Consider the following 26748-nt stretch of genomic DNA (forward strand, 5'->3'; position numbering starts at 1 on the left):
GTGAGACGTAATCTATTCTTAATCGTTTAGTTGTTTCAAGAATTAAAAAGGATTTTTTCCCTGGCCTTATTACGGTTTTAACTTTCTACTTTTTTTTATTTACTTATAATTTGAAAATAGACATATTATGCATAGAGGCCGGCTTCGCTTAGTTTTTACACACAATTATTATGATGGTTATCTTTCACTTTTTTTACAAGCGTATTTTGTGGGAAGAAATTAATTATCTATACACTTGCAAAAGAGGTAGCATTAAGGCTTTTTGCTTGATTTGGAGTTTTGGTGCTTTTTTATTATTTAGAAAGACTTTAACCTTGAAATAAAATTTACCCGGCCATGAATAAGCTGAACAACTTAACCTTAAGTCCAAATGTTGCACAAAGCTTTTGGACAAATATATGTTTGAATTGATTATTGTGTCATTATATTTATTATTTTATTAATTCATTGCATCTATATTTCTTTCTAAATTAACTATAAAGACATATATCTCCTTAATTACATTTTATCATAGTACTCATTCTTATATCTTATTACGATTCTTTTATTTCTTCATGTTTATAAGTACGTACATACATACTTTTTTATTCTGAATCTAATTATATCATAGATCTTATCCTTATGTTTTCATTTACGTTACCGTGAATGTCTGAAAATTGGCGAATGTCAACATTCACCGATGAATGTCCAAAATACCTTTTTCTCTCCTTGGATTTAGTCAGCATTGCTAGTCAAATTTTTCAATTTAATACAAGGTTTGACGATGACAGGTTAGGTTCGAACAGATTATGTTTGGTTAGGTGAGGTTGGGTTAGTTTAGATTAGGTTTTTAACCGATTTCTGATATTTACACCCAAATTTAACGTAACCTAACTTTAATTAACATAATATAGCCTAACCTAACTTTAACTTTTACCATCATAGATTTCATCCAACTAAAAAGGCTGACTCGTAAAGCTAATTGAATTCAAGCAGAGAAAAAGGAATTTCAAATATGATTCTCTAATTACATATTAGTATAATCATCGGGCTATTTTTCAGTTTTTAGTCATGAGGTGTATCCTTGTATGGTATACCAGATAAATAAATTAAAATGATTAGTGCTATTTATGAGAATGACACTGCTGTGGTTAATGTAGGAAATGATGTTAGCAGCTATTTTTTTTTATTTAATGAAAATTTGAGCAAAATGAATGAGCTTTTAGATATTTTGTGAGCTCAGGGTCCTAAAATAAGTTTAAAAATCAGTGTTAAGAAAAATAAGTTGCTAAAGCTATGAATAAGTGAACATGTTTGTTACGTTTGATGGAAAAGATCGATCAGGTCAACAGCTTCATTTACATTGGTAGTATTATTGGTAAAGACGGTGGGAGCAACGAAGCTATTAAAATTAGAACAGCCAAGACTCTGGGTGTTTATTCACATTTCAAAAAGGTTTAGAAGAATAGGAAGATAAGTCTTCAAACCAAGATTAGAATATTGGAAGCTACAGTGACGATAATGACAAATTTGGTGCTAAATCGTGGGCACTCCGAAAACGGATGAAGATTTGCTAGATGTTTTCCAGAGAAATTGGAATGTTCTGGGTACCCGGCTGACTGACCGTATTTCAAACAATATGGTATAGAAAACATAAAAGTTCTATCCCGCTTCCTACGGCTATAGTGAGAGAAAAGTTGAGAAGACTTGCAAATCCTTTTTGGCCAGTCATCAAAGGCTAAATGGAAAGCAGGTTTTCCGCGGGGTGAGAAGATGTCACAAAGAAATATTTAAGGGAAACTGGAACTTCCTGGGAGGGTGTAAAAAGGGAGACTATGAATTGGAGGAGGAGCGTGCGTAGCTGTGTTGGCCTCAGGTGGAATGGTGTTATAGTATACGTTATAGTATAAAATGGATAAAATGATGACGGGATAAAATCCCGCTAAAGGATAAAATGAGGCCTCAAACGTTTGCTCTTCCAGTCAATATTAATTAATCTATAAAATAGACGTAACATTTGTCTATATTCACTGCCTGTAGAGCGTGATGCCAAACTCTTTAGAACTTTAATTAAAGTTCGCATAAGTATATACTTAAAACTAAGTATACGTGTCGAAATACCCGTTCAAAGGTCGGAGTAATCATTTTATATAAATGTATTTTTGAAAGTGTTTATAAAAGAAAGTAAATAATTGTGTGCTTATTTTTTTTTTATCTAGCCGGTATAGATGGGTCTCTGAATTCTCAGTTTGAATCAGTGGAATGGCATCGATTTTTTTTTACAATTACTAGCGAAATGTTGAAAAGAAGTGGAAATTCACACTACTTGAGTTAATCATGGAAATGGAACGCAACTGGAATATTACTTCAGAATTTCTCACCTTCTTATTACCAATCAGTCTTATAATATAGTTATGTTTTGTATAGGGGCTACATATATTTGTCCATAAAATTGTATGATTGAGATTCATTTATTCAAAAATTCATATTCATCAAAATCTTCAACTTGCCCAAATGGAGAGACAAGCTCGACTACTGAGCAATACATATAAACAAAATTTAACAATCCTCATTGATACAGAACAAGCACAAAATGAACCACTATTTCATCAATAAAAAAAAAAAAAAGTATCTTTAATGAGGGTAATTCAGGTGGAGTAAGTGGAGTGAGGCCAAAATAAAATATAAAATAAAACTTTTTTACCAACCGTTCTTGCAAGCAGATTCCATTATATAACTTTTTAATCGTCTCTTGAAAGATCCTTTTGGTAACTCAACAGATTTATTTAATGAATATTTGTTGGCTATTGATGGGATCATATACTGTAGGTTTATGATCTGCTCTGCGTAAGAACTGCCATATATACTGCTCAGGATTTTTATTCTTATTGATGTCATCCAATCATATTTCAACAATTAGTTGTTTATAAATAAAAATTTTACAGGAAAATTCTATAAATTAATGCTAAAGACTAAAAGAATTTCTATTGTTTTTTTTTCTAAAAGGATTTCTTTATGTTTAATGCTAAAAGAATTTCGATTTTTTTTTTTGTGCGCAGCAGACATATCGAGAGTTAAACGTTTGAATTGAATATTGAAAAATCTCATGATTGGAAAAAATTAGAAATCTAACATTGCTTAAAACCCTGAGAATTGGCCTCAGACCGGTTCAGCGCTCCTCGCGGAGCTTTTTATCGTTAGTCCCCCCAACTTCACCGTCATCATTTTTGTTGACAAATAAATACACATGACAAAAATGCACTCAAACTATTTATTTATACTCACAACACAAGGTTCATCCATCCCAACTTTAGTTGGAAAGAAGAGGATGCTTCAATCTACTACAAAATACTCTTTGAACAGTGTATACTTTGGTCTGGTCTGATGGGATTTTCAGTGATAAAATTTTGATCATGCTGAGGAATGAGGTGACTTTCAGGAACTATTCCGCTTGGCGTCTCTGAACCCGAGTAACGAGAATTTAAATCACCAATCTATACCTACTAAATCAAACAATAACAAAAACATAATTTTGTTTTTGTAAGGAGCATTTCGACTCATATACTTAGTTTGAAGCACAAATCAACATGCATCTTTATTGAAGTTCATACTCTTTTGACGATTTTGGTCTTTATTCGAATATCTTAGGATGAATAGAAGAGGAAATACTAACGAATAGTTCTAACAGGACTCAACACTGACAGGACTAACCATTGCAGGGCTCAGACAGGTCAGTTCGTTTCAAATTATAGGCTCTGTCCTATTTATATAGGATTTCTCGAGCTCAAATATAGGCCAAATATAGGATTCGGAAGTCTTCGGGATGAGATCGGTGGTAGATGGCGTTGGATGCCTGGTTACGTAAATTCGTCATTTACGGAGTTTCTGCATTTTTTTTTTTTAATCAGATACACATACTGTGCCAACGATTGACTAATACAGGTAAAATACCTGGAATCAATCTTGCTGCTTCTTGGGCATCAATTTCGATATGAGGTCAGTTTTTCTCTTTGCAAGAGACTGCTCCATTCTCGCAGATTCCACCATCTGCCCTCTTTCACTTGTTCTGGACTTCACAGCTCCTTCGAGCAAAGAAACAACTAGGGCAATGTCTATGGAACTCTTGGACCCGGCAGCCTTCTTCATTCTATCGGTCACTTCTTGAAGTAGATATCTCTACTTCAAGTAGTAGAGTTCTCTTTTCTCTGATGCTCTTTTTGCTTTCCATGTCTTCTATTTCAAATTTTTGTCGTGGACCTCCTGCAACTTCCACTTGTTGTCCTCTTCAGAAGCTCCTTTCGCCTTCTCGGATAGCTCTTCTCTTTTCTTTTCATGCATATATTATTGATACCGAGACCGTGCAGAACGTGCAAGATTCAAAAGTTCTTTTGTAGTAACAAACCGTTCCGGTTTTCCTCCATAAAGTCTCAACGTGTCAAATACCATGAGTCTCGCATCCAGAACGCGTTCAGACATTAATGCCTGGTCTTCACCGAGAATCCTACCAGAACGCGAGAACCCACGCTCAACATCTGCGCTGCCAGGCGATAACGTCAGCATCGCTTTGATAAGTTTGTTAAGTTCCGGGTACTTGCTGTCCCCGCGCTCGTTCACCAGTCCAAAGTAATGGCTCCAAAAATGATCGATCCGAGTAATGTCCTCACGGGGTCCAGTTTCCGTTCGCAAAAGCAACCATTCAGCCTGGGCTACGTCGGAGTTTGATCCAATCGCAATCTTGCGTACCAAAGCCGCTATGTCTGCAATGCTTCTCGAATCCTTCATGTTGATCGGACTCAAAAAGCGTAAAGCCTCTAGAAAACCATCCTTTCCCAGAGGACATTTGATCAAAATATGGTGAATGCCCACAATAAATTTTTTTCGCACATTGACATAGAAATGGCCTTTGCTTTCAGTGTTGCTTTCTCACGGAAAGCTCGTTCCACATTTTCTGAAACTATGGGCTTTTCTGCAAATTTTTCAGCAAGGTTCAACATTTCTGGTGAGAAATCTTCAATCTCGGTCACGAAATCTGCAAATCCGTCTGCAAAGCGTCAAAACTAGTCTTTTGATCTCTGAGTTCAGAACATGAATGAGAGGCTCTTCTTTCTGGAACAGTTGGGTGAAACTTATGAACAGTTCTGCTGAGACTAGAACAAACTCGAGTTGGGCGTTGATCTTGGCACTTCTGATATAAGCCACAATCTTCAGAAATTTGGGAGTGGACAGAAGTTTCTTCAGTTTTTTCTCTCTCGGCATAAAGTTCAGGAAGTACTCTAAAATCGGCGGCAACTGCTGCATGATTCTAGCAAGGGCACATCCGATCGTTACCCAGCGGATTAGGACATGCTATATGAAAGCGTTCTCTGGCACTCTCACTTTCTTTTGGCACTTTCAATAGTCTTCACAAAGTAGAGGCCAGCCGTCAAAAAATGAATGCACAAGAATAACAAAGTCGGAACTTTCTTCTCCGAACACCTGAAGACTTTTCAAGAAAGTGTTATGGATTATATGGATGTTTCAAGTACCAATATTCAACTTTCCCTTTCCCGCCACTTTCTTTTTTTTGGCATTGAAATTGTTCCAAACGCTTTGTTGACGTTTGGTCCATCACTTCCAAGCGTGATCAGTTTTTCAAGTGGCAGCTGATTCTGCTCAATGGCTGACATAATCTTCCTACACCGATCATCACTTGTAGTGTGGCCCATAAAACTTGCTCTGGATTTCGTTTCCATATGAGGACCAATATCGAACATGCATCTGTAACTCTTTCATACCAGCGTTGTTGGTTGTCTTGTCATATTCTAGTACAAGGTATGATTGAATGTCCTTCACAAGCATTTGCTTACAGTAAGGATGCAGTGCATCGGTGATAAGATACATGAGTTTCTTCGCACATAGGGGCATTTCGTCGGAGATCTTACCGGAAAACATCACATGGAAGGTTGCAACAATATGGTCTGAAGAGTTAGCAGAAATGGAACTCTGTACCGTCTGAAGTACCCATATTAACTCAGCTTTATAAGCGGCATCATGCTCACAAAACATGTTTGTACCAATTAACGGTTTATCCTTGGTTGTTTCATCAACTCGAGATTGTCCATTCAGTTGAAGCTATAGTGGATGTAGTTAAGCAGTAACTGCGGCTTTGTGTTCTGCAGATCGCACATGTTGGTTTACCCCTGAGCAACCCCAGCTGTGCAACCAAAATTTTTCAAGCAGAGTTTGCAAAAGAACGAGTACTGGTCGTTCCCAGTCTTACACCATTCGCCAATCTTTCTACCACTGCAATCCGTCTTAGCAAGCCATGAACTATTAAACTTGGTAGGCCCCATACTTAATTAACAAGCATCACCTGCAAAATAGCATCCCAAGATTAAAAGACCATAAAAAGAAAAAATATGGATATGTCCAAAACTGGGCCGTATTCGCATCAGCCTTTAAAATAGCGTTCAGGCAGGAAACGCATAAGTCGCAAGAACTCCAGTCTCATCAAGCAGATACTGCCAGCCTGTATACTGACAAAAAACAAAGCCTGGCCCAACATGACAAAAAACAAAACATAGGCCACTAAGTCAACACAACAGCATAGCCCAGGCAGAAGCAGCTTACTAAGCCCAATGCAAAACATTAGTTAAGTTCAAACAGCTCAACAGTTGTAATTAATTATCGATCTACACCGAAAGACAGCACAGTCTAAAACAGAGTCAAAAGCAAAAAGAAAAGCAAATCTTGGCTTACTTAAAGAGAAGTGAAAATTGCAAGTCATGAGCAATGTTCTTAGTACTCTTCAGTCGAATATATAGGAATAATAGGATTTTAGCCAAAATATAGGCATTTTATAGGAGTGCATTAGAATATAGGAATTTATAGGCGAGTCCCAACGCTGCCATTGTAAACGTTCATCAAAATATTAAGGTACACATCGACTGCGTAGTAAATAGATACGACGGGAGTAAAAATAAAGAAATAGAAAATTCTATTTCTAGAAATAGAAATAGAGAAAAAGAAATTTTTTCTAATAAAATTGTGAATTCTGTAATTTAAGCAAAATATGCCAAACTTTAAAAAGTGGAAAGATAAGGTGTGGCGTTATGCAAATTAAAATTTTGATTAGTAAATTTTTGAGATAATGTTAAATTTGACACTGTTTATTAAAACACTTTTTAATAAATAGTGATTAGCTAATGCTTTATTACCTATACTTAAAACCCTCGTTTTAAATGTGTTCTATGTATTTCTATCTCTTTGTTCATTTTTTTGTAAGACCCCTAAACGGATTACTATTTAATGTTTAGTACATATTTAACAAATTGTATCTTAATCTTCAGCTCCTACTCATCATTACTATCATAATTACTAGGAGATGCCGTAAAGTTAGGCGATATGCTAAATGGTTTGATTTATACAAATAGTCACAATGAATGCATGACCCCAAAAGATGGTTCAATGCCAATATTTATTTTGACAATACAAAGTTTAACTCACCCGCTATAGCAGTCAAAAGTGTAAAGGCGAAAAATTATGCAGAAGATATCAATATCACATTTTTTTATAGGTGGTGAGCAGCTTTTTATTTTTTGATGGCGATGTGGTTTTTATAGCCTACAGTTTTTTGTGTCAATATCTTTACATCATTCTAATTTCAACAGGTTCATTAAAACTTTCACCCTTACAATATTTTAGATAAAATTTATGACCATTTCCACTATATGGCATGAGCTCTAGTAAAATTCTAAGAATCAAAAGGAAAAGGAAAGATTGATTTAAAAGGAAAATGCCGGTCGGGATTTAAAATAAGAGCTCTGAGTCACGAGGTCCTTCTAAATATCAAAATTCATTAAGATCTGATCACCCACTCATAGGTTATAAATACCTAATTTTTCCTCTCCCTTTAGCCCCCAGATGGTTGAACCGTGGAAAACGGCTTTATCAAGTCAATTTGTGCAGCTCCCTGACACGACTGCCAATTTTCATCGTCCTAGCACGTCCCGAAGCACCAAACTAGCCAAAGCACTGAACCCCACCCCCTAACTCCCCCAAAGAGAGCGGATCCAGTACAGTTACATCAATCACGTATCTACTACATTTGCTTATTCTACCAACCAAGTTTCATCCCGATTTCTCCACTCTAAGCGTTTTCTAAGATTTCCGGTTTCCCCCTCCAACTCCCCTCAATGTCAACAGATCTGGTCAGGATTTGAAATAAAAGCTCTGAGACATAAGTTTCTTCTAAATATCACATTTGATTAAGATCCGGTCACCCGTAAGTTAAAATACCTCAATTTTTCTAATTTTTCCGAATTAACACCTCCCCCCCAGCTCCTCCACAGAGAACAGGTTCGTTCCAATTAAGTCAATTACGTATCTATAACTTGAGCTTATTCTTCCCATCAAGTTTCATCCCGATCTCTCCACTCTAAGCGTTTTCCAAGATATTTGTTTCCCCCCTCCAACCCCCTATGTCCCTGGATCCGATTTGAATTGCAAATGGTGCATCCCAGACATAAGATCCTTCTGTGTATCAAGTTTCATCAAGATCCGATCACCCATTCGTAAGATAAAGATACCTCAATTTTCACGTTTTCCAAGTATTCCGGTTTTCTCCTCCAACTCCCCCCCCCCCCCAATGTGACCGGACCTGGTAGGGATTTAAATTAAGAGCTCTAAAGCCTAAGATCCTTCTAAATATCAAATTTCATTAAGATCTGATCACCCGTTTTTTTTTCTTTGCGTATTTTTAATTTTGAATGAATAGTTATCATTTATTTGTTGTAGTTTTGCTGCTGAACAGGGACAGCTTAGATCCCTAAATTGAGCAGCATATTATTGATTGCAAGTACAATTTTAGTATTTTTTTTTTGATGAAATAAACGCATACCTACTTACCTACCGTTCGCAAGTTACAAATACCACATTTTTTCCAAATTACCCCCCCCCCCCCAACTCCACCAAAGATAGCGGATCCAGTTATGTCAGTCACGTATCTTGGACATGTTTTTATTCTTCCCACCCAGTTTCAAGCTGATCTCTCAGCTTTAAGTGTTTTCCAAGATTTCCGCCCCCCCCCCCAATGACGCTGGATTCGGTCAGGATTTAAAATAAGATATCTGAGTTACGAGGTCCTTCTAAATATGAAATTTCATTAAGATCCGATCACTCCTTCATAAGTTAAAAATACCTCATTTTTTCTAATTTTTCAAAATTAGCCCTCCGCCCCCAACTCCCCAATTAGAGCGGATCCGTTCCGGTTATGTAAATCATGCATCTAGAACTTCTGCTTATTTTTCCCACCAAGTTTAATCCCGATCCCTCCACTCTAAGCGTTTTCCAAGATTTTAGGTCCTTCCCCTCCCCCAATGTCACCAGATCCGGTAGGGATTTAAAAAAAGAGCTCTGAGACACGATATCCTTCTAAATATCAAATTTAATTAAGATCCAATCACCCGTTTCTAAGTTAAAAATACCTAATTTTTTCTATTTTTTCCAATTTAACCGTTCCCCGAATCCCCCCAGATGGTTAAATTGGGAAACAACAATTTTTAATTTGATCTGGCCCGGTCCCTGATACGCCTGGCAACTTTCATCGTCCTAGCTTACCTGGAAGTGCCTAAACTAGTGAAACCGGGACCGACAGACCGACAGAATTTGTAATCGCTATATGTCACTTGGTAGATACCAAGTGCCATAAAAACACGACAACTAAACTTTGCTGTTTGTTGAAATTAAAACTCGTTTTTCTTGCTTAATTTTTCGTAGATGGAAAAGCAGTGTTGTCTAAGAAATTGCATTAAATTGTTGGTATTTTTTTGTTCGCTAGTTCGTCGAAGCAGCCTATTATACGCCCCTCGCTACGACAAATCCTGGATCCGCCCCCGACTGCACTCCTTTTTCATTTCTACTGATATCCAAAAAATACTATAAAATCTATGAGCTTTTCTGTTGATGCAGCTTTTATATTATTCTAAATATTCGTAGTCGTCTTTATTAAAATTTTTGCATGAAAATGTCAATATTTTTATTAAAATTATGAACATGAAAAATATACACTTTTGTAGCTTCATAACTAGTTGACCAAAGTAGCTCGTAATGTCCATTGAAAAAAACACGAAAAAATAAGAAAAAGAAACAGTACTTTATCCATTAATATTTATACTGATTAAAAACAATACCCTTAAATGTTACAAATTTGTAATATTTTTACCTGTACATTTATCAAAACAATTTATACATTTTTGAGTGATATTTACTATAATGGATAACATCATTACAACTTTGTTTGCAGAAATAGAGCAATAAGAGTGTACGAAATAAAAAGTGGGGCTTATCTACATGAATACATTTTCAAGGGGCCACCTATGTGCAAATGATATCGTATCCCATATAGCCTCGTGCTCATGCGAGCGAGGTCAAATAAAAAATAACAACATTAAATACAGATAAAATATTTTGACGAGTCAAATTACGGGGAACAATCTTAAATTTTGAGATCTTTTGGGTGAAGAGAGAGGAAGGAGCTAGACCTAGATATAAACGCCATAGCAGAAGAATTTTTGTTTTATTTTGAAATATGACAAATTGCAAGTAAAATTTGAGCACTCGCCAATTTTGGCTTAAGGCCGATTAGCAAATACCGACCATAAAGAATAATAAAAAATTATATGAACAGGCAAATTCAGATTTTATTATGACTATATAACAAATTTTCCAAAGCTTACCCCCTCCCCCTTAGCAAAACAGGAACTTTGCTATATTAATGCTATTTGTTTATCAATTTTCTTAATCTTTCAGTCCTGCCAGTTGGGAAACAAAACATACTATATCAATTCGGGTAAGAGCCTTTATTTGGGGGTGGGGTGGGGGAGGAGTACTACAGGGTTATGCCATTGTCCTGTATTCAATGCATTAAATTTACCGTCTTTCTAAATAGGAAAGAGTGATAAGGCCGGAAAAACATCTAATTATTTCGATTAAAACCTTAAAATATTTGGTCTTCCTACCATCCAAGATTTTTCTTCTTTTTTCGGAAAGGGGGGGGGGGGTGGGGGATTGCAAAATAATTTTTTCGGTGGATCGCCCCCCCTGGATACGGTCGTGCTTCCTACATATAGCTTAACTGGCACTGAGACGTCATTGAATTTAATACTGTTCGTCATTTTAAAAAAAAGAAACAAACTTAGAAAAGACTAATCTATTCTTGTGGCAATATTGGCATCAATTCGAACTTTCATCTTCGGTTTTTGAACATTTTCTTGACCCATTTCGTCTAAGTCAATTTGAAGTCGATCCTCTTCGGAGTCCGTTTCTTGACTTAAAGCTCGATTTTTGGTATTTAACATGTGCTGGTGTACCTAGAATAATAATTTATTACCAGACTTGTACGCAATAGAGAGATGAGCCATCTCTATACAGAGAATAATTATATATTATATAACAATAATATAACAGTATATAATATTATGTAGCAATAGAGAACTAGATCTTAAAAATAAATCTTAAAAAAGTGTAAGAATTCGAATTAAATATATTACCTATTTCTTTTATAGCTTGAAACCCCCCATCCGGGGAGAAAAATTAACGCTAGGCTTTTAGATCTTTTTATAGTTTTGTTTAAGACAATAATTTTCACAGACGCAAAGAATTAGAATAAAAAAAGCTCCAAATAATCATTTAATAAACATTCATACAAAGATAATTATGAACAACATCAAACAGGAGATATAAACAAATTAAGTGACAAAATCGACAATGTAACTGCAACCCTTGCAAGCACGGTACGTTTCTAAGGGGGAAGGACAGTAGGCTAGGTATAAGCAAGACAATTAAGGTTGATTAACTGACAGGGATTAGATGAGACCCATTTTCTATTTAGATAATGAACAATGACAGAGACCACACTGCGTTTCCATCATACAAAACAGATGATAACGAGGAGAAGATAACGAGGAAGTTTGCGAAGAATGTGAATAACACGGTAGTACAATCTATGCGAATATTTCGGCTATATATTCAAAATTCAACAATCTGTGTAAGGCGAGGATGCCAAGAATCTTAAAAAAATAAATTCTGTGATTTTAGCTAAAAATGTTTTTAATCGATATGATTAAGTTTGTTTTCTTTTTATTTGTTTTATATTGCATTTCACTGATGACAGATGCTGGATATACAGCCGAAACATTAACATAGTTTGTACTACCGTGTTATTTAATGTCCTCACAGATTTCCTCATTAGCTTCTCTTGTTTTTTACAATTTATATTTTGGTCATTCGTTTGATGCTGTCCCTACCATAGATCAACAAAATATAGAGAAGATGGATTCGATGTCTCCTGATAAGTAAATCTCCTCTTATGCTAATTGGTTGCCCTCATATTGGGACCACCTCTTAGTTTTTATATGCTTATGCTAATTGGTTGCCCTCACATTGGGACCACCTCTAAATTTTATATACTTATGCTAATTGGTTGCCCTCATATTGGGACCACCTCTAAATTTGTATATGCTTATGCTAATTGGTTGCCCTCATATTGGGACAACCTCTAAATTTTTATGCTTAGATACTTTGTTTGGAACGAATTTTCTACTTAGAAATAATAAAAGGTTAAAAATAAGTATATTTTACCGAAAAGACAGGTATAACAGACCTAAAGACTTAATTTGGAGGTTACAGATTTATAATTATATTTATAACAGATTTATAATTTGGAGGTTACAGATTTATAATTATAAATTTTTTAGAGGCTCATATTAAAGCTTCAGGACTTATACTGACGGTTACGGATTTTCGCTTTAAAAGTCTTTAATGGCTTATATTGCCATTTAAAGGCTTATATTGGTTGTTATAGAAGGTCTGAATCCGAACTTGTGCATATTTTAACTTCAATGACTACATTTAGGTAAAGAAAAAAAAACATGTTTGTCTATCACTTTGTAGCGTTTCTACTATAGCCAATGTACCACGAATAGGAAGTGTTGCGATAGCCCAAAAATATATTAATATCCAAGACTTCAAATATATAAAATGGATTAAAAATACACAGATAATCTTCAATAGTCAAAATGCCAATAATAATCTCATGCTAAAAGAGAAGTTTTACATTGGCATTTAAATATTTGCCTTTCATCGTTTATAAGAGGCCTAAAATAGAACTATTGCATATGTTTCAATCCCAAGGATCACAACAGGTTATAACTGGTGATATTGATATCCACATGAACTTTTATTAAGCATTTGCTCAGAGTAGTGGATTGAGTCCAATGGATCTTGGGTCAAATATTTTTACAATGGATATGGGTTTCATGAATTTGCCAAAATAATAATGAAAATGTTCGCTGGCTAACTGGTTAAATAACCTCTATCGGATAATAGATTCTATTGTAAGAATTATATACTTACATAATTGTAAGAATTACCAATTATAAGAATTGATAATTCTTATATATAAAATTATAAGAATTGATAATTCTTATATATAAAATTATAAGAATTACAAATAAATGTAAAATTATATAAATATGAGATATATATTTACATTATATAAATATAATTATATAAATATAATTATATAAATATAACTAAATAAATATAATTATATAAATATATAAAATTATAAGAATTACTTAGATATAAAATTATAAGAATACATTATAAGAATTATCGGATAATAGATTCTATTGTAAGAATCTATCGGAAGAATTGATTCTATTGTTACTTATACCGCTTTGACGGTAAAAATGCCGAATTCCTAATTCATCTCGTGAAAACAAGATACGAAAACTACCAAAAATCTACAGAAAACTCAGAGTCCTTGAGAAATGCTACTCTCAGATATACTACGAAAGAAAAATTACTAGGTACCGAGTATAAAGTGTGTGCCTTAAAAAATTACTCTCCCTATGTTTTATTGAATTCCTTTCTAAACCCAAATTCTGAAGCATTGTACACTAAATTCTGAGCTTAGATCCGTTTTAATGATGGTAGAAATGCATAAGAAAGTACAATAAAATCAAATATGGCATACCAGAAGCATATAGGTTGCTGGAGGCTAGTGGGTTGGTAGCACAGAGATTCAAAATATATTCCCCTATCTATGAGCAAGTACAGAAAGAGGAATGAAATTTTGCTTTTAAAGTTTTAATCTTCTTTAAATACAGCAGTTTTCCGAGCAACCGGGGTAATTGCCGAGTCATAAAAAATTCCTTAATACGTCCAATACTGAATTGTTCTTCCATTTTTGGATCCATTGAATCTTACTGATGAGGATACCGATTGAGAAGAATATACTGAACAAGAATGGAGAAGGTTCAGCAACGAGCAACAATACTTGTCCTGGATTTAAAGACCGTTCCTTATGCTGAATGTTAAAGGATACATCAGATGCCTTTCTTTAGACTTAGACAAAATAGAAGACTCTTATGGTAGGAAAGTTTGGTCTCAAGGAAGAACAATGGTCCGAATAGTCTGGAGTCCCGACAATATACCTATAAGCCTATTACAATGACTAACCTGAGAAAATATGGCGTTTTCTGATGTGCCTAGCATGGCAGCAGCTTGACTAATTGTTAAATCATTTCTCAGAAGTGCACCCAGCACACGTTTGTCCAAATAATCTTGTCTTGACGATAGCCTAAAGAAGAAAAGGCATAGCTACAGAACAAAGAGTATTAAAGGGATATAGAACGTAGCAATGAGGGAATAATTACACTAAATGATAGTAAAATACATATACTATATGCCAAGGTGCACATGAATTCGACACTGAAGAGTCCAGATAAAAATCGGAAAGACGACATCTCTTAGGCTTCTTTTTTTCACGGACAGAGAGGGGGATTTTTGGACTGATTTTTGAGAAATACGGTCCCCTTCCATGTGTGCCGGTATAATTACGCGTAATTTTTTTTTCCTTTGGCCAATTTTACACGTGTAATTTTTAAAAAAACACTGAGACTAGTTTACATCTGGAAAGACAACTTTTTGACAGATTATAATTTACTTTATAAAACAAGCATCAATGAATAAGACGGAAATACTTGGCCGATTTCAAGCGGTGTAATCTCATTAGCTATTTGTAAAAACGAAAAAATGGGTTTTTAAACTATGTACACTACTACTTCTACTAACAAATCACCGCAGCACCAAGTCGCCTGAGGCAGAAACACAATAACGCACGCACCTCCCCCATCCCAATCTATTCAAAGCCTTAATCTTTACAGCTTCTCAAGAAGCTACCATTTCCCTTAAATCTTTCTTTATAACATCCTCCCACCCCAACCACGGACGACCTGCTTTCCGTTTAGCCCTTGACGGTTGGCCAACAAGGACAATATTCAGCAATCCGTCATCATTCATTCGCAAAATGTGCCAACGCCATCTCAACCTTTCTCTCATTATTGCCACAGAAAGCGGGATAGAGCCGCAATTTTTGCACAGCCTACTGTTTGAAATACCATTGGTCAGCCGGGTACTCAGAATAATCCGTAGGCAATTTCCCTAGAAAACATCTAGTAAATCTATCCTTAATTTTCCAGAACTGAAAAATCAGGATCTAAGGTCCTGGAAGCACCTAAGCACAAAACTAGAGGGGTGGAGTCGCTAAATCTTCAATCAAAACTAAAAAAAATAGGGAGATTTCCCGACAGGGGATACTACTGCATGATACCGATCAGCAGGTAAGAAATTCCTCTTTTTTCTTTTTTTGAAAATTTCCTTTTTGAGTCTTTTGTTTTAAAAATTCGAAGGTCTATAGTACATGAACGTGGGCACATATTTCCAAAAAGATACGATCTTATTTCGAAAATAATCTTAATTGAATGTAAAAGAAGCAGTCAATTATCTAGAACCGTTGCAAATATATACCTGTATTTACCTCACATTGAGAAAAATAAAGCCCTTGAAGTCGGGTTTAATGGCTTGTTTTGGTCCCAGATTTGTCTTAGGCAAAACAAGAAACTTCAGGTGCCCACTTTTCCCTGAGTTCTGACTATATAAAATTCGGTAGAACTTAAGATCATGGGGCTGGACAGAGGTAACACTTCTTAAGCAAATGATGGCCGTACTTATTCTGAATATTTTACACCTACTGTCGAACTACAAATTTGTTCCTAGATTAACACTTGTCTTGAACATTTTTAAGCTGAATTACTAAATGTTTAACTCATGCAAACTAAAAATTGAAATACTGAGTTTCTGAACACTATTACTATAGAAATTCAAGTTTATCCAATTTCACTTCAATAGCGACGAAGACCACACTGCCTTTCCATCACAAACATCAAAAACAAGAAGAACGATAGATAATTCTTTTCACAAGACAGTGGAATTATAATCTAAATTAAATAAAAAAATCAACTAAAAGTAAGAAGCAACATTAAAACTTAAAAGAAACAGAAATTATTGCGTATATGAAGTGTTTGGCCCTTAGTCAATACCTCGCTCTTTACGCTAAAGTTCGAATTTTGTTCCAATTCTTTAAGAATGACCCCTCAATCACAAAGGCCGTTTAATTGGAATAAATAGCTCTTTTGAAAGTACTGAAAAACTTTAGCATAAAGAGCGAGGTATTGACGAGAGGGGGGCTCCTTACTTTCAGTTGAAAAAATTCTTTTAATTTACTTAATTTCTGATCCCTTTTTAAATAATGCTGGGAAATCCGACACCCCCTTCATGGAAAATTTTCTTCTCCCATGAAAAATTCTTCCATGGGAAGATCCTCCCACGTAGCCCTTTTCCCCCACCCTCTCCCCACCAGAAAAAATCCCCCTGAAAACGTCTGTATACTTCCTGACAACCAATACTATATGTAAACAATGGGCGAAGTCCGTAACTTACAACCCTTCCCCCAGGGACTGTGAGGGACTAAGTTGTCCTCAAACACATAGTTATCAGATTTTTCGACTATGCTGAACAAAATGGCTATCTCAAAATTTTGATCCGGTAACTTTGAGGAAAAATAAGCGTTGGATGGGACCTAATTTCCCTCCAATTTTGTTGGTCACTTAAAAAGGGCACTAGACGCCTATCCATGGACTATTCTTTGTGGTTGATTGTGTATGGCTATGCTGTTTCACCTATGTAATTGGATGGATGAGTAGGGCTGAGGCATCGTTCAAGTACTTATCTATATTAATTACTAAAGTAGGAAAACAGCCTTCCTTTCTCCTTCTGTCTTTCTTTTTTGTTTATATATATATTTTTTTTATTTTATATTTTATATATTATTTATTATTCATTATTTATTATATTTTATATATTATTTATTATATATTATTTATTATTTTTGCAGTTTATGTTTTTTATGTTCGGTTGTGTGGTGGGCGTTTGTTTCTATGTGTGTGCTGTTGATTAGTGATTTCTTTTTTCACTATAGGAGCTTGAAACCTCTACAACAGAGTTCTCTGATACGCTGAGTCTGATGGTGTGATTTTCATTAAGATTTTGTGACTTTTAGGGATGTCTCCACCTTTTTTCGAAATTAAGGCAAATTTTCTCAGACTCGTAACTTTTGACGAGTAGGATTAAACTTGATGAAACTTATATATTTAAAATCAGCATAAAAATCCAATTCTTTTCTTTTACTTGTGTATAATTTTTTAGGATAAAGTTTTTTTAGGATAGCCGTCAAGGGTTTGACGGCTGTACATTTCATACAAGCTGCGATAGGCCCTAAGGGACTGCCTTACTTATGTGATTTTGGCAGACCATAATATTTTGGACAAAGCTGCCACGGGGGAAAAATTTATTGCATAATTGTGAGGTGATTTCAACATTTTGTTTTAGGTTCTTTAATTCATTTATAATTTTATTAGCAAACTGATCAGTTTGATCGTGGGTTACAGTTGTATATGCAGTTTCGTTATTTAGATGTGAATAAATTTCATTGTCATAATCCGTCGTATCCATGACAACAGGAGAATTGCTATTATCTGCTTTAGTTATTATAATGGTTATCATATATTATATTATAATGGTTAATAGGTAAATTTTTAGGCCGTGCAAATTTTCTGGTGTTATATTGGCAGGAGACTTAACGTTTTTTTAGCTGTTGTAGAAGGTATCAATAAGACAAGCCTTAACTTCTGCTGGATTTGAAACAGATGTATAATGTTTGTCCAAAGAGGACTCTAGAGAGGAAACTAAATCTGTTGCAGGAACTTGTTTTTGAAGAAAAGAGAACTTTGGACCCTTTTCGAGAGCTTGAATTTCCTTTGGTACGAGAGTTCTAGAAGACAAATTAACAATAGCAGGTCCAGGAGTAAATCTTGGAGTATAAACACGGTAATTCATCGAAGATTCATATCGCAGGTTTTTCCAATAGTAAGTCGTTCCTTTGATCAGCGGAAATCATAACTAAACAAATTTCTTTCCAATCTAGCAGCAACCTGACAAATATCAATAGAGGACAGATTTTAAAATAAGAATTTTTCTAAAGATTTTCTTTCAGAGGAAATAGCGTATCTTTTTTGTTTTTTGTACTTAATAATATCTAATAATATTTTATTGTAATGTATGAGCAAAATGCTCGTTTTTCCAGGTATTAAAGTGTAATCTGAATCTTAAAGACTTGGGAATAAGATTTTCAAGTCTGCAAGATTTATAAAATAAAAAATATTATTGGTCAACAGCCCCCCATAAGCAAAACGTAAATTGTGACTAAGACCACGCTACCTTTCCAGCATAAACATCAAAAACAAGATGAGTAATAGGAATTATTTTTGCAAGACAGTGGAAATAATTTGAATGAATATTTCGGCCCTATATTCTCAGCAAAACCTAAATATATAAAAGAAAAAAAGGCTTACAATACCATGCGACCATTAAAACTAAAATGAAAATGTTTAAATAGTCCCAGCATCCTTACTTCAGTAAAGTTAAACCAGTAAAGTAAAACTACCGATTCAAATTTTTGCCGAAAAAACATAGAATTTCTTGTTAAAGTCAGCTTATCGCTTGCACTTTATACCCTCATAGAACGAGGGAAGAAAACGCACGATGAACCCTTATGAAGGTAAGATTTATTTTTTAATTATTTATTTTTTTAATCTATATGATCCTACTCCAGAGTATTCAAATTATTTCTCGCAGCCCAGAAACAGCCAGCCAAATTTTTTAGAAGTTTCGATTTATTTTGAAGATCCACCTCATTTCTTGTGGCCCAGACCATATCCACAAAAAAAAATTTAAGGACCTTGATTCGTTTTGAGGAGCCAAATAATGTCTTCTGAAGCAGACCTAGTCTACACAAACTTTTTAAGACGTTAATTTAAATTTGAAGTTTGTAGAATAAACTGGTTTCGAAAAAAACAGGAATAACCAACTCTTTTTTTTTTCAAAGATAGGTGTTTTTTTCTCTTTTTGTTGATATTTTTTACGGCCTGCAGTTTCAACAGTCGGGAAACCCCTGTATCGGACAGAGTACAGCCGTATGGTAACAGATCGAAAAGTTGCTGTTAAAATAGAGCAAATGGTGGTCATAATTTTTTTATTTTTTTTATTTTTTTTTTTTACATTTCCTTATCCATTGATGAAGAGATGAACAAAATTGTTACACCTAGTGTTGTATATTAAAAAAAAGATCACATATTTTGAATGTAATAATAATAATAATAATTTATTTATAATCCACAAAATACATTAAACTGTGGATTAAACACACAAAAAAAGAAAAACAAGAAAAAAACCATAACAACTTAAATAACATAACAGCATAACAAAATAAGTAAATTACCTCAATTCAAAAAATGGCCAAAGAGGGTCAAAAACACCAATCATTTGCCGAGTTATAAGAGATATATCTTTAGATAAATGTTTCAGTCGCGAGGGCGCATCAACGATGTCAAATTTAGAAACTACTCTATGATTCCGATACCACCGAGGCAGACACAGCAAATACTTGCAATACTTAAAATATCCTGAGCGTATTTTCTTTGTATCCTTCTTGTGAAGGAGGAAAGCAAAATGGAGTACTTACAAATAATTGTTTATTTTTATTTATTTTGGAGAAGAAAAAAAAACAAGAAAAAACGTATTTTATAAATTATTTTATTAAAAATAACAAATAAAAACTGAAATTGGGTGTTTTCACTCTAATCTATTATGTAGTACATAAACCAAACAATGAATGAAAATTCGTGCCAGGATTTCACTCTAGGCTTTCAAAAATTATTTATTTTGTTTTAAAGCAAGTAAATGAAAAAAAGAAAAGTCCAAATCAACAAAACAATTCAATCTACTTAGGACTTACAAATGGTGCTTACGCAATTTTTGAATGCCCGCTATCTCTTCTCCTGCTTGCCCATGGGTGTTTTAAATATCCAAAATTTTCTCTATATCTTCCATATAAGGTACCATATGAGACGCCAAGCAAATCTGCAGCTGGAATAGAAAAGCATGCAACAATTAAACATACATAATTCATACATAGAACATAGAAATAGACACCAAGCAAATCTGCAGCTGGGATAGAAAAACATGCAAAAATTAAACATACATAATTCGATCCATTTCTCCCTCCTCTCGTACCTCCATGTTTTTAAGACTATTACCAATAATATTGTTCATATAATGTGTCTTGAAATTTGTTTTTCAACCTTGTGCACCCCCGAAATCAATTCCTGTGCATATGGCTGAGGTGGGGATAGTCAAGAAAAATTCCGCATAAGAGCATTGAATAGGAAATATATTAGAGATGCAAAATTAAACTTATCGACAAAATACGAAACGTAAGATAAGTATTAAGATCAGCGCCAAGAGGTAATTAACATTTGCATCAGGGGTAAGTCTACTTCTTTTCTAAGTATGTACACGCAAGTTAATGAAGTTCATTCCCATGTCACAAGGTCAGTGAACAAAATTTATGTTAATAATTTGATTAAGTCTAGGTCAGGGTTTTCTCTTGTTTTAAGAAGGACTAAGGTATAGAATTCGTTAAATGATAATATTAAAAAAATAGTAACTTAAGTAAATTTAAAGACTGTTGAAGAATGGGTTGTTTTCTAAATATGATTTTAATGATTAACGTAATACGGTGCGTAGTTGATACATTTAATTGGTATTAAATCATTAAATTTTGTGTTTTATTTTGATTGAGATGTGTTAAGGAAGCTCCTTCTGTGGTTAATGCTATTTTTTTTATTTTTTGTGGATTTGTTTGGTTATCCTCCTCCATATCATGCTGTGGCATTTGCAGGGGATCTGTTTATGTTAGGTTTTTTTTTAGTAATTGATATTAAATATTAATATCAAGTATTATTAAACTCACTTCTTTTTGAAGCATTAGATATCCTACTCCCTAAGAAAATACTCTTGTCTACCGGACGCCTTCGGCAGTGTCTGATATACCTTGTTGAGAATCTATGGTACACATATACATCTTGTATACATCTAATATACTAATATACATCTTGTGCATAAAGGAATCTAATATACATCTTGTGCATAAGAGGTAGCGGCGTTTGCAGCATTAGATCTTTACTTAACAAAAATTACCAAGAAAAAAATTACCAAGAAAATTGCCAAAGATTACCAAGAAAAAGTCTGCTTTTGGTAAAAGGCCTATCTTTATGGCAAGGCATTAAATTATATAATCAATGAGGAGAGGAAAAATCAAGAACCCCGGACTGAACGACAGATACACATTTCGCAGGCCAAAAACTGTCAACAAAAACTGATTTCAATATAATAATCTCAAAGTTAATTTTAAATCTGTTCATGTACTGAATTTTATGGTATATATATACCAAATCTTTGTACTAATCTAATATCTACATTAAACTGATTTCAGTTTTTTTCCTTCTGGTCAAGAAAATCCGCGGTACAACAAAAAAAAATATAAAAAAAACCATAATACATTCAATAGCTAACAATTTTGCAAAAACCAACTATTAGAGAAAAAATGAGAGGGGAAAGAGAGTACCTGATTTCATGTCCAATGTTTTGTTTTTGACTGAATCCATCATTTTTAGAAGAACCGGCTCCTCCCAGAAGTGAGCTCTAGAGCGAAACTGAATATAGTCATTAAATTTAATCACCTTCATTCCACAATAGAACACCTCGCCATCAACTAAAATTGAAAAAATAGTGCTGTTATTCTCTTATTAAGTACTTACATCCAAATATACACTTTAAGCAATCTTTACACAGATACTTTTAAAATAAGTTCTTTAGGTGAAATCACAAATCAGCTTCAAATTCAAAATCCATAAGTAAAACCCCCAGCATTCAAGTGACTACGCCCTGATTATAGATAGTGATAGGAGTTACGAAAAGTCAAATAGATTCCAATGGTAAATTTGAACTGTAGTTCAACTAAAGTCCGGGGTTCGAACATATTTTTAGTTGGTACCACGGGTAAACTGCGACTAGAGTATAACACTAATCGTAGATATTCTACCTGGGTCAAAACAAGGCATCCTCAATGCTACGAGTAATTGTGCGCAAATGTAGATCTAGTAAAATAACAAAATCTTAAAACGAACAGAAGTTACCACAAAAATATTTAGTTGCTGCCCCTAAGACTCCTCTAGAAATAATGTCAGATTAATAATAAGGATAAGAATCACCCAAAACAACACACCAACAAATAAAATAAACAAAAAAGAAAAGTTGAGGTAAAAATCCAAAAACACGATTCAGATGTTCAATTTGAGAAAAAAATATTGATGCATGAAGCTCTAGTTCATAATTATTTATACAAGTGAGAAAAAAGATTTTAACACTTTGGGGAGGATTAAAACCGAACAGCTAAAAACTGAGAAAGCTTATGCAGATGCAGAATGATCTGAACAAACAAAAATATAGATATACACTAGGGTGGACGCAGAATAAACAAGGGTGTTTATGTTTAGGGAGGGGGACATGAACAAATCTTGGGCTTTCCTATTAGTGTTTTTGCCCCTGCACCCTAGTGATTAATCCAATTTTAGGCCCAATGGAGTTTGGTTTGCTTATACTTGGTTTAGTTTTATTAGTTCTTTCCAAGGACTGTCCAAGATAAACATAGTTTTTCAATAAAACGCATGTGACGTAGGAAACGTAAAACAAATATTTAGTTGCTGCCCCTAAGAAGCGGAGAACCACCCAAAACAAAAAACCAAAAAATAAAATAAACAAAAAAGGCAAAGCTGAGGTAAAAATCCGAAAAAGCATGACTCAGATGAGGTAAAAGTTGAGGTAAAAATCCAAAAAACATGACTTCAATTACGAGTCACTTTTGTACGATTCGAGAATGTAAAAATTTTGAAAACGTAGATCAATGAGAAAATCATAAAACCACTCGATAAGAAAAAAAATTTACATCTCCCAATTATCCAAAGCTTTTCTTTTATATTTATATTTTATTTTTTATTTATATTTTTCTTTTATATTTTATATTATTTTCCACTGTCTATAAGTTGCCTGATAAAACTGATCGATGGCAAATTTCTCAATTTTTTTTTATGCCATCTGCAAGTCAAAGTTTGTAGTTGAGAAACTCATAGAATGAAACCTATCCTAATTATTCAGGTTTTACATTTTCAATAAAATAGGCGAAAAACTTAACTAGAGGACACGATGGAATGAGGTAAAGGTAGTATTATTCAGCTTGAAATATTTTGAGACATTTGATTGAGACAGTTTGAGACATTTTGATTAGCTTTAACAATAATAGCTTTTCCGAAAATCACACGACCAACTAATTCTTAAAAAAGAAAGAAGAGGGGATGTGATGAAATTAACCAAATGGATGACTCTCCTAACTTATTTAGAGTTAAAATAACTTATTACTTATAACTTACATATAATTTATCTATAAATTATTATATAACTAGAATAACTTATTATATATAAGAACGGTGGACAGAGTGATGATGTTAAAAGTAGAATTGCCAAGGCTCAGTATTGTTTTTTCGCAGTTTAATGTAGTTATGAAGAATGCAAAAATGCTGTGAAATCAGATGCTGTGAAATCAGGATTAGGTTATGAAAACCTAACAAAGTATTCCATAACAAAGTGTTACAAATTATTCCATAACAAAGTGAATTGTCACAGCATCATGCTAATTCCTATGGACATGACAATTTTGTAATGTCGATAAAAATAAAATTAATAAAAAATATTATAAATACTTCCATTTATATTGGCAGCATAAGGGGGGCTTCGAAACATGGAAGCAGGGGTGCTTTAAAACAAACACATAGGGGTGCTTCAAGCAGCATAAGGGTACCTAGTGAGAAACACTAGGTGTTTTCGAGGTACTCCTTTGAGTGACAGCAAATCAAAATATAGGCTGTATTCTTTTTTGATTCATTTTACAAACACTTTTTCTTACTCTGTTTTCACCAATTTTCATTTACATTATGGTCTAATCTTGCCAATTGGTTAGCGCACAAGACTTGAGACCTTTTGTCAGTGAGGAGAGAGGTTCAAGTCCAGGTATCGCTGGTTATTTAGTTTGGAACGGGGTCAGTGGCGTGTTTATCAAAAACAAAATAGTGGAAATTTGAGTAATATTGAGTTCAAACTAAGAAGAACAGGGTGAAAAAAAACTATGGATTTGGCTTTTACTAGATTTACATGGTGACTTTTCTAAAGAATGTGCAAGAAACAGGAAAAAAAATGGTTCAGCCCAACTGGATATGACTACAAGATGTTTGCCCGTTGAAAGATGTTTCCTCGTTGTTTGCCCGATGTTTTTTTCCGATTATCTATATTTTGTCAATTATCTCGAAATATCAGTAAGCTTCTCTTGCTTTATCCAAACAAGAACATTATACGTTAATGAACCATACTTTTTTACTTGAAATTATTCATTTTCTACCCCTCCTCCTGCTACCATATAAAGGATATATTTATATGGGGTATATTTTGTTTCCATTCTCCTTCAAACTTTATTTGCCACAAAAGTATTTTTTTGTCCGAACCTTTTGTTAGTTTTGACAATGGTCTACATTTTGTAAATTCAAACAAGTCACAAAGTAAATTGCTATAGCGTCTCTCCTCCTTCTAGAAGAATTTGATATCAGCAACATTTTAAAATTCCATCATGTTTTTGAGGTAAATGTCTCGAAAAGCTTATTCTAAAAGCTGGTCACGTCATTTGGGCATGATTAGATACAAAGTAAAAAAAAAAAAACTCTATGGAAAATATGTAGCTGTTGAATTATAAATATTTACAAAGTCTTATTATATCAATTTTGAAAGAACATACAAACATGTCAAATATTCTTCCAATTTATGATAATTAAAATAAACATTTTTGTGTGAAACATTTTCAAAATAGTTCTTAAAACTGTCACTGGATCCATTACATTTCTCTCCCAAATTATAATCCATTCTAATTCACGTTTTTCTAGCAGTAGTCGGAATTTTTTGGCAACTATTATAAATCTATAAGGCATGGCAAGTTATCCTGGAAAAAATCAACCGGCCAAAATTTAGTACATACTGATATTTTAGGTTTCAAAATGTCTGTTAAGTCTTTTAACACTGTATTTTGCTTCCTTTCAGATAAGAGAAAAATAAACGAACCATAGCTGACATCTGGATTTGATTTGAGCTTACTAGATGGTTCTTTGGTGACTTCTTCTGTGTTTTCAACAACTGAGGACTCATTTGGCATCTCTTCGTCATGAGTTTCCTGTTTCTGAAAAAAAGACAAATTTCAAATAAATCAAATTCAGCTTATTTTTGTCTTTTCTTTTATAGTTGACAATTTAGATAACTGTATTTTGATGTTTTGGATCCTTATATTTATCAAAATCGTGAAAAATTGTCAAATCTCCCCCCTCCCCAATTGTTTGGTCACTCGGTAAAAAAAAAGCCAGTGAAATCGGTGCTCTTCGCGCCACAATTTTTCTGACGCCACTAAAATTCTTTGTTCGGTTCAGTAGAGACTCTGAAATACTGACATGTCATTTACAGAAATTTCGAACTTGGTCGGTAAACGCGGCAGTTCTAGCGACTCCTGCCGTGATTTTACAGATGGTGCCACAATTTTCAATTTGGTTAAATAAAGAACATTAAAATAGTAAAATATGTACCGAAATCTCAATCTTGGTTGTAAATGCAGCGGCTTTACCGACTCGTGCAGTGATTTTGTGTATTGTATTCGAAAAGGACATTATGTTAATTTTCGACAAAAACAGTCGGTAAAAATGACCAGCCAGTCGGTAAAATTTCTTGCTCTCCCCCAAAACATTATCACTAGTAACGACACTATATGTACATATAAGTACCACAACTATATACATATAGTGCCAACTTTCTCAGAAGTCTGAGAAACTTCGTTAAGAGCCATAATTTTGGTTCTTGCAAATGACCTCATGCATTATGTTAGCAAATCATATAAGCATTTCTTATGAAATCGCATAAACGTTTAAACCTATAATCGCATAAACTTATAAATAGGATCGTTGAGTTTCCAACGTGTCAATTATTTACACTATCTTTATAAGTAAGTTAAAGAAAACGTTGCCACAACAATGTCACCACATAACTTGACGTTTGGACTAAAAGTTTACCATCGATTCATGAGAACTTTTCTCAGAAATATAAAACATTAGACCCTGGTGAGAATCAGATTGCCCATCAGTAGCTTATAGAAAATGTATTGAAAATGATGTTACCATATAACCTGACGTTTGGTTAAAATTTTACCATCGATTCATGAGAACTTTTTTCAAAATTATAAAACATTAGACCCAGCTGAGAATCAGATTTCCCGTCAGTAGGTTAAAGAAAATGTTGCCACAATAATGTTTCCATATAACTTGACGTTTGGGCTAAAAGCTTACCATC

The 26748-nt window shown here is 34.1% G+C and overlaps 1 protein-coding gene and 1 long non-coding RNA gene across 6 annotated transcripts in view; one reads left to right on the forward strand and one right to left on the reverse strand.

Moving 5' to 3' along the window:
* Positions 1–2: 2 nt before the first annotated feature.
* On the forward strand, positions 3–25597 carry LOC136024767 (uncharacterized). Of its 2 annotated transcripts, none has more exons than XR_010616903.1 (4): positions 3–74; positions 15504–15644; positions 18123–18288; positions 25459–25597. It is a non-coding gene; the product is annotated as an uncharacterized LOC136024767 (long non-coding RNA). The 2 variants fall into 2 exon arrangements; XR_010616904.1 differs by lacking the exon at positions 3–74 and adding an exon at positions 218–246.
* Positions 11100–26748, reverse strand: part of LOC136024766 (protein tramtrack, beta isoform-like) — a 77485-nt gene continuing 61836 nt past the window's right edge. For 2 of the 4 annotated variants that reach the window (XM_065700220.1, XM_065700216.1), the window contains 5 exons: positions 25480–25594; positions 21887–22033; positions 20229–20346; positions 14482–14602; positions 11100–11327 (listed from right to left, as the gene is read on the reverse strand). In XM_065700220.1, coding sequence (XP_065556292.1) covers positions 11163–11327; positions 14482–14602; positions 20229–20346; positions 21887–22033; positions 25480–25594 — 666 coding nt within the window. In that variant the 3' untranslated portion in view covers positions 11100–11162. Of the gene's footprint in view, positions 11328–14481; positions 14603–20215; positions 20347–21886; positions 22034–25479; positions 25595–26748 lie in introns of those variants that run through there. The other 2 variants (XM_065700218.1, XM_065700219.1) reach the window with 2 other exon arrangements.

Source organism: Artemia franciscana, chromosome 3 (genome assembly GCF_032884065.1).
Source record: "Artemia franciscana chromosome 3, ASM3288406v1, whole genome shotgun sequence".
Classification (NCBI taxonomy): Eukaryota; Metazoa; Arthropoda; class Branchiopoda; order Anostraca; family Artemiidae; genus Artemia; species Artemia franciscana.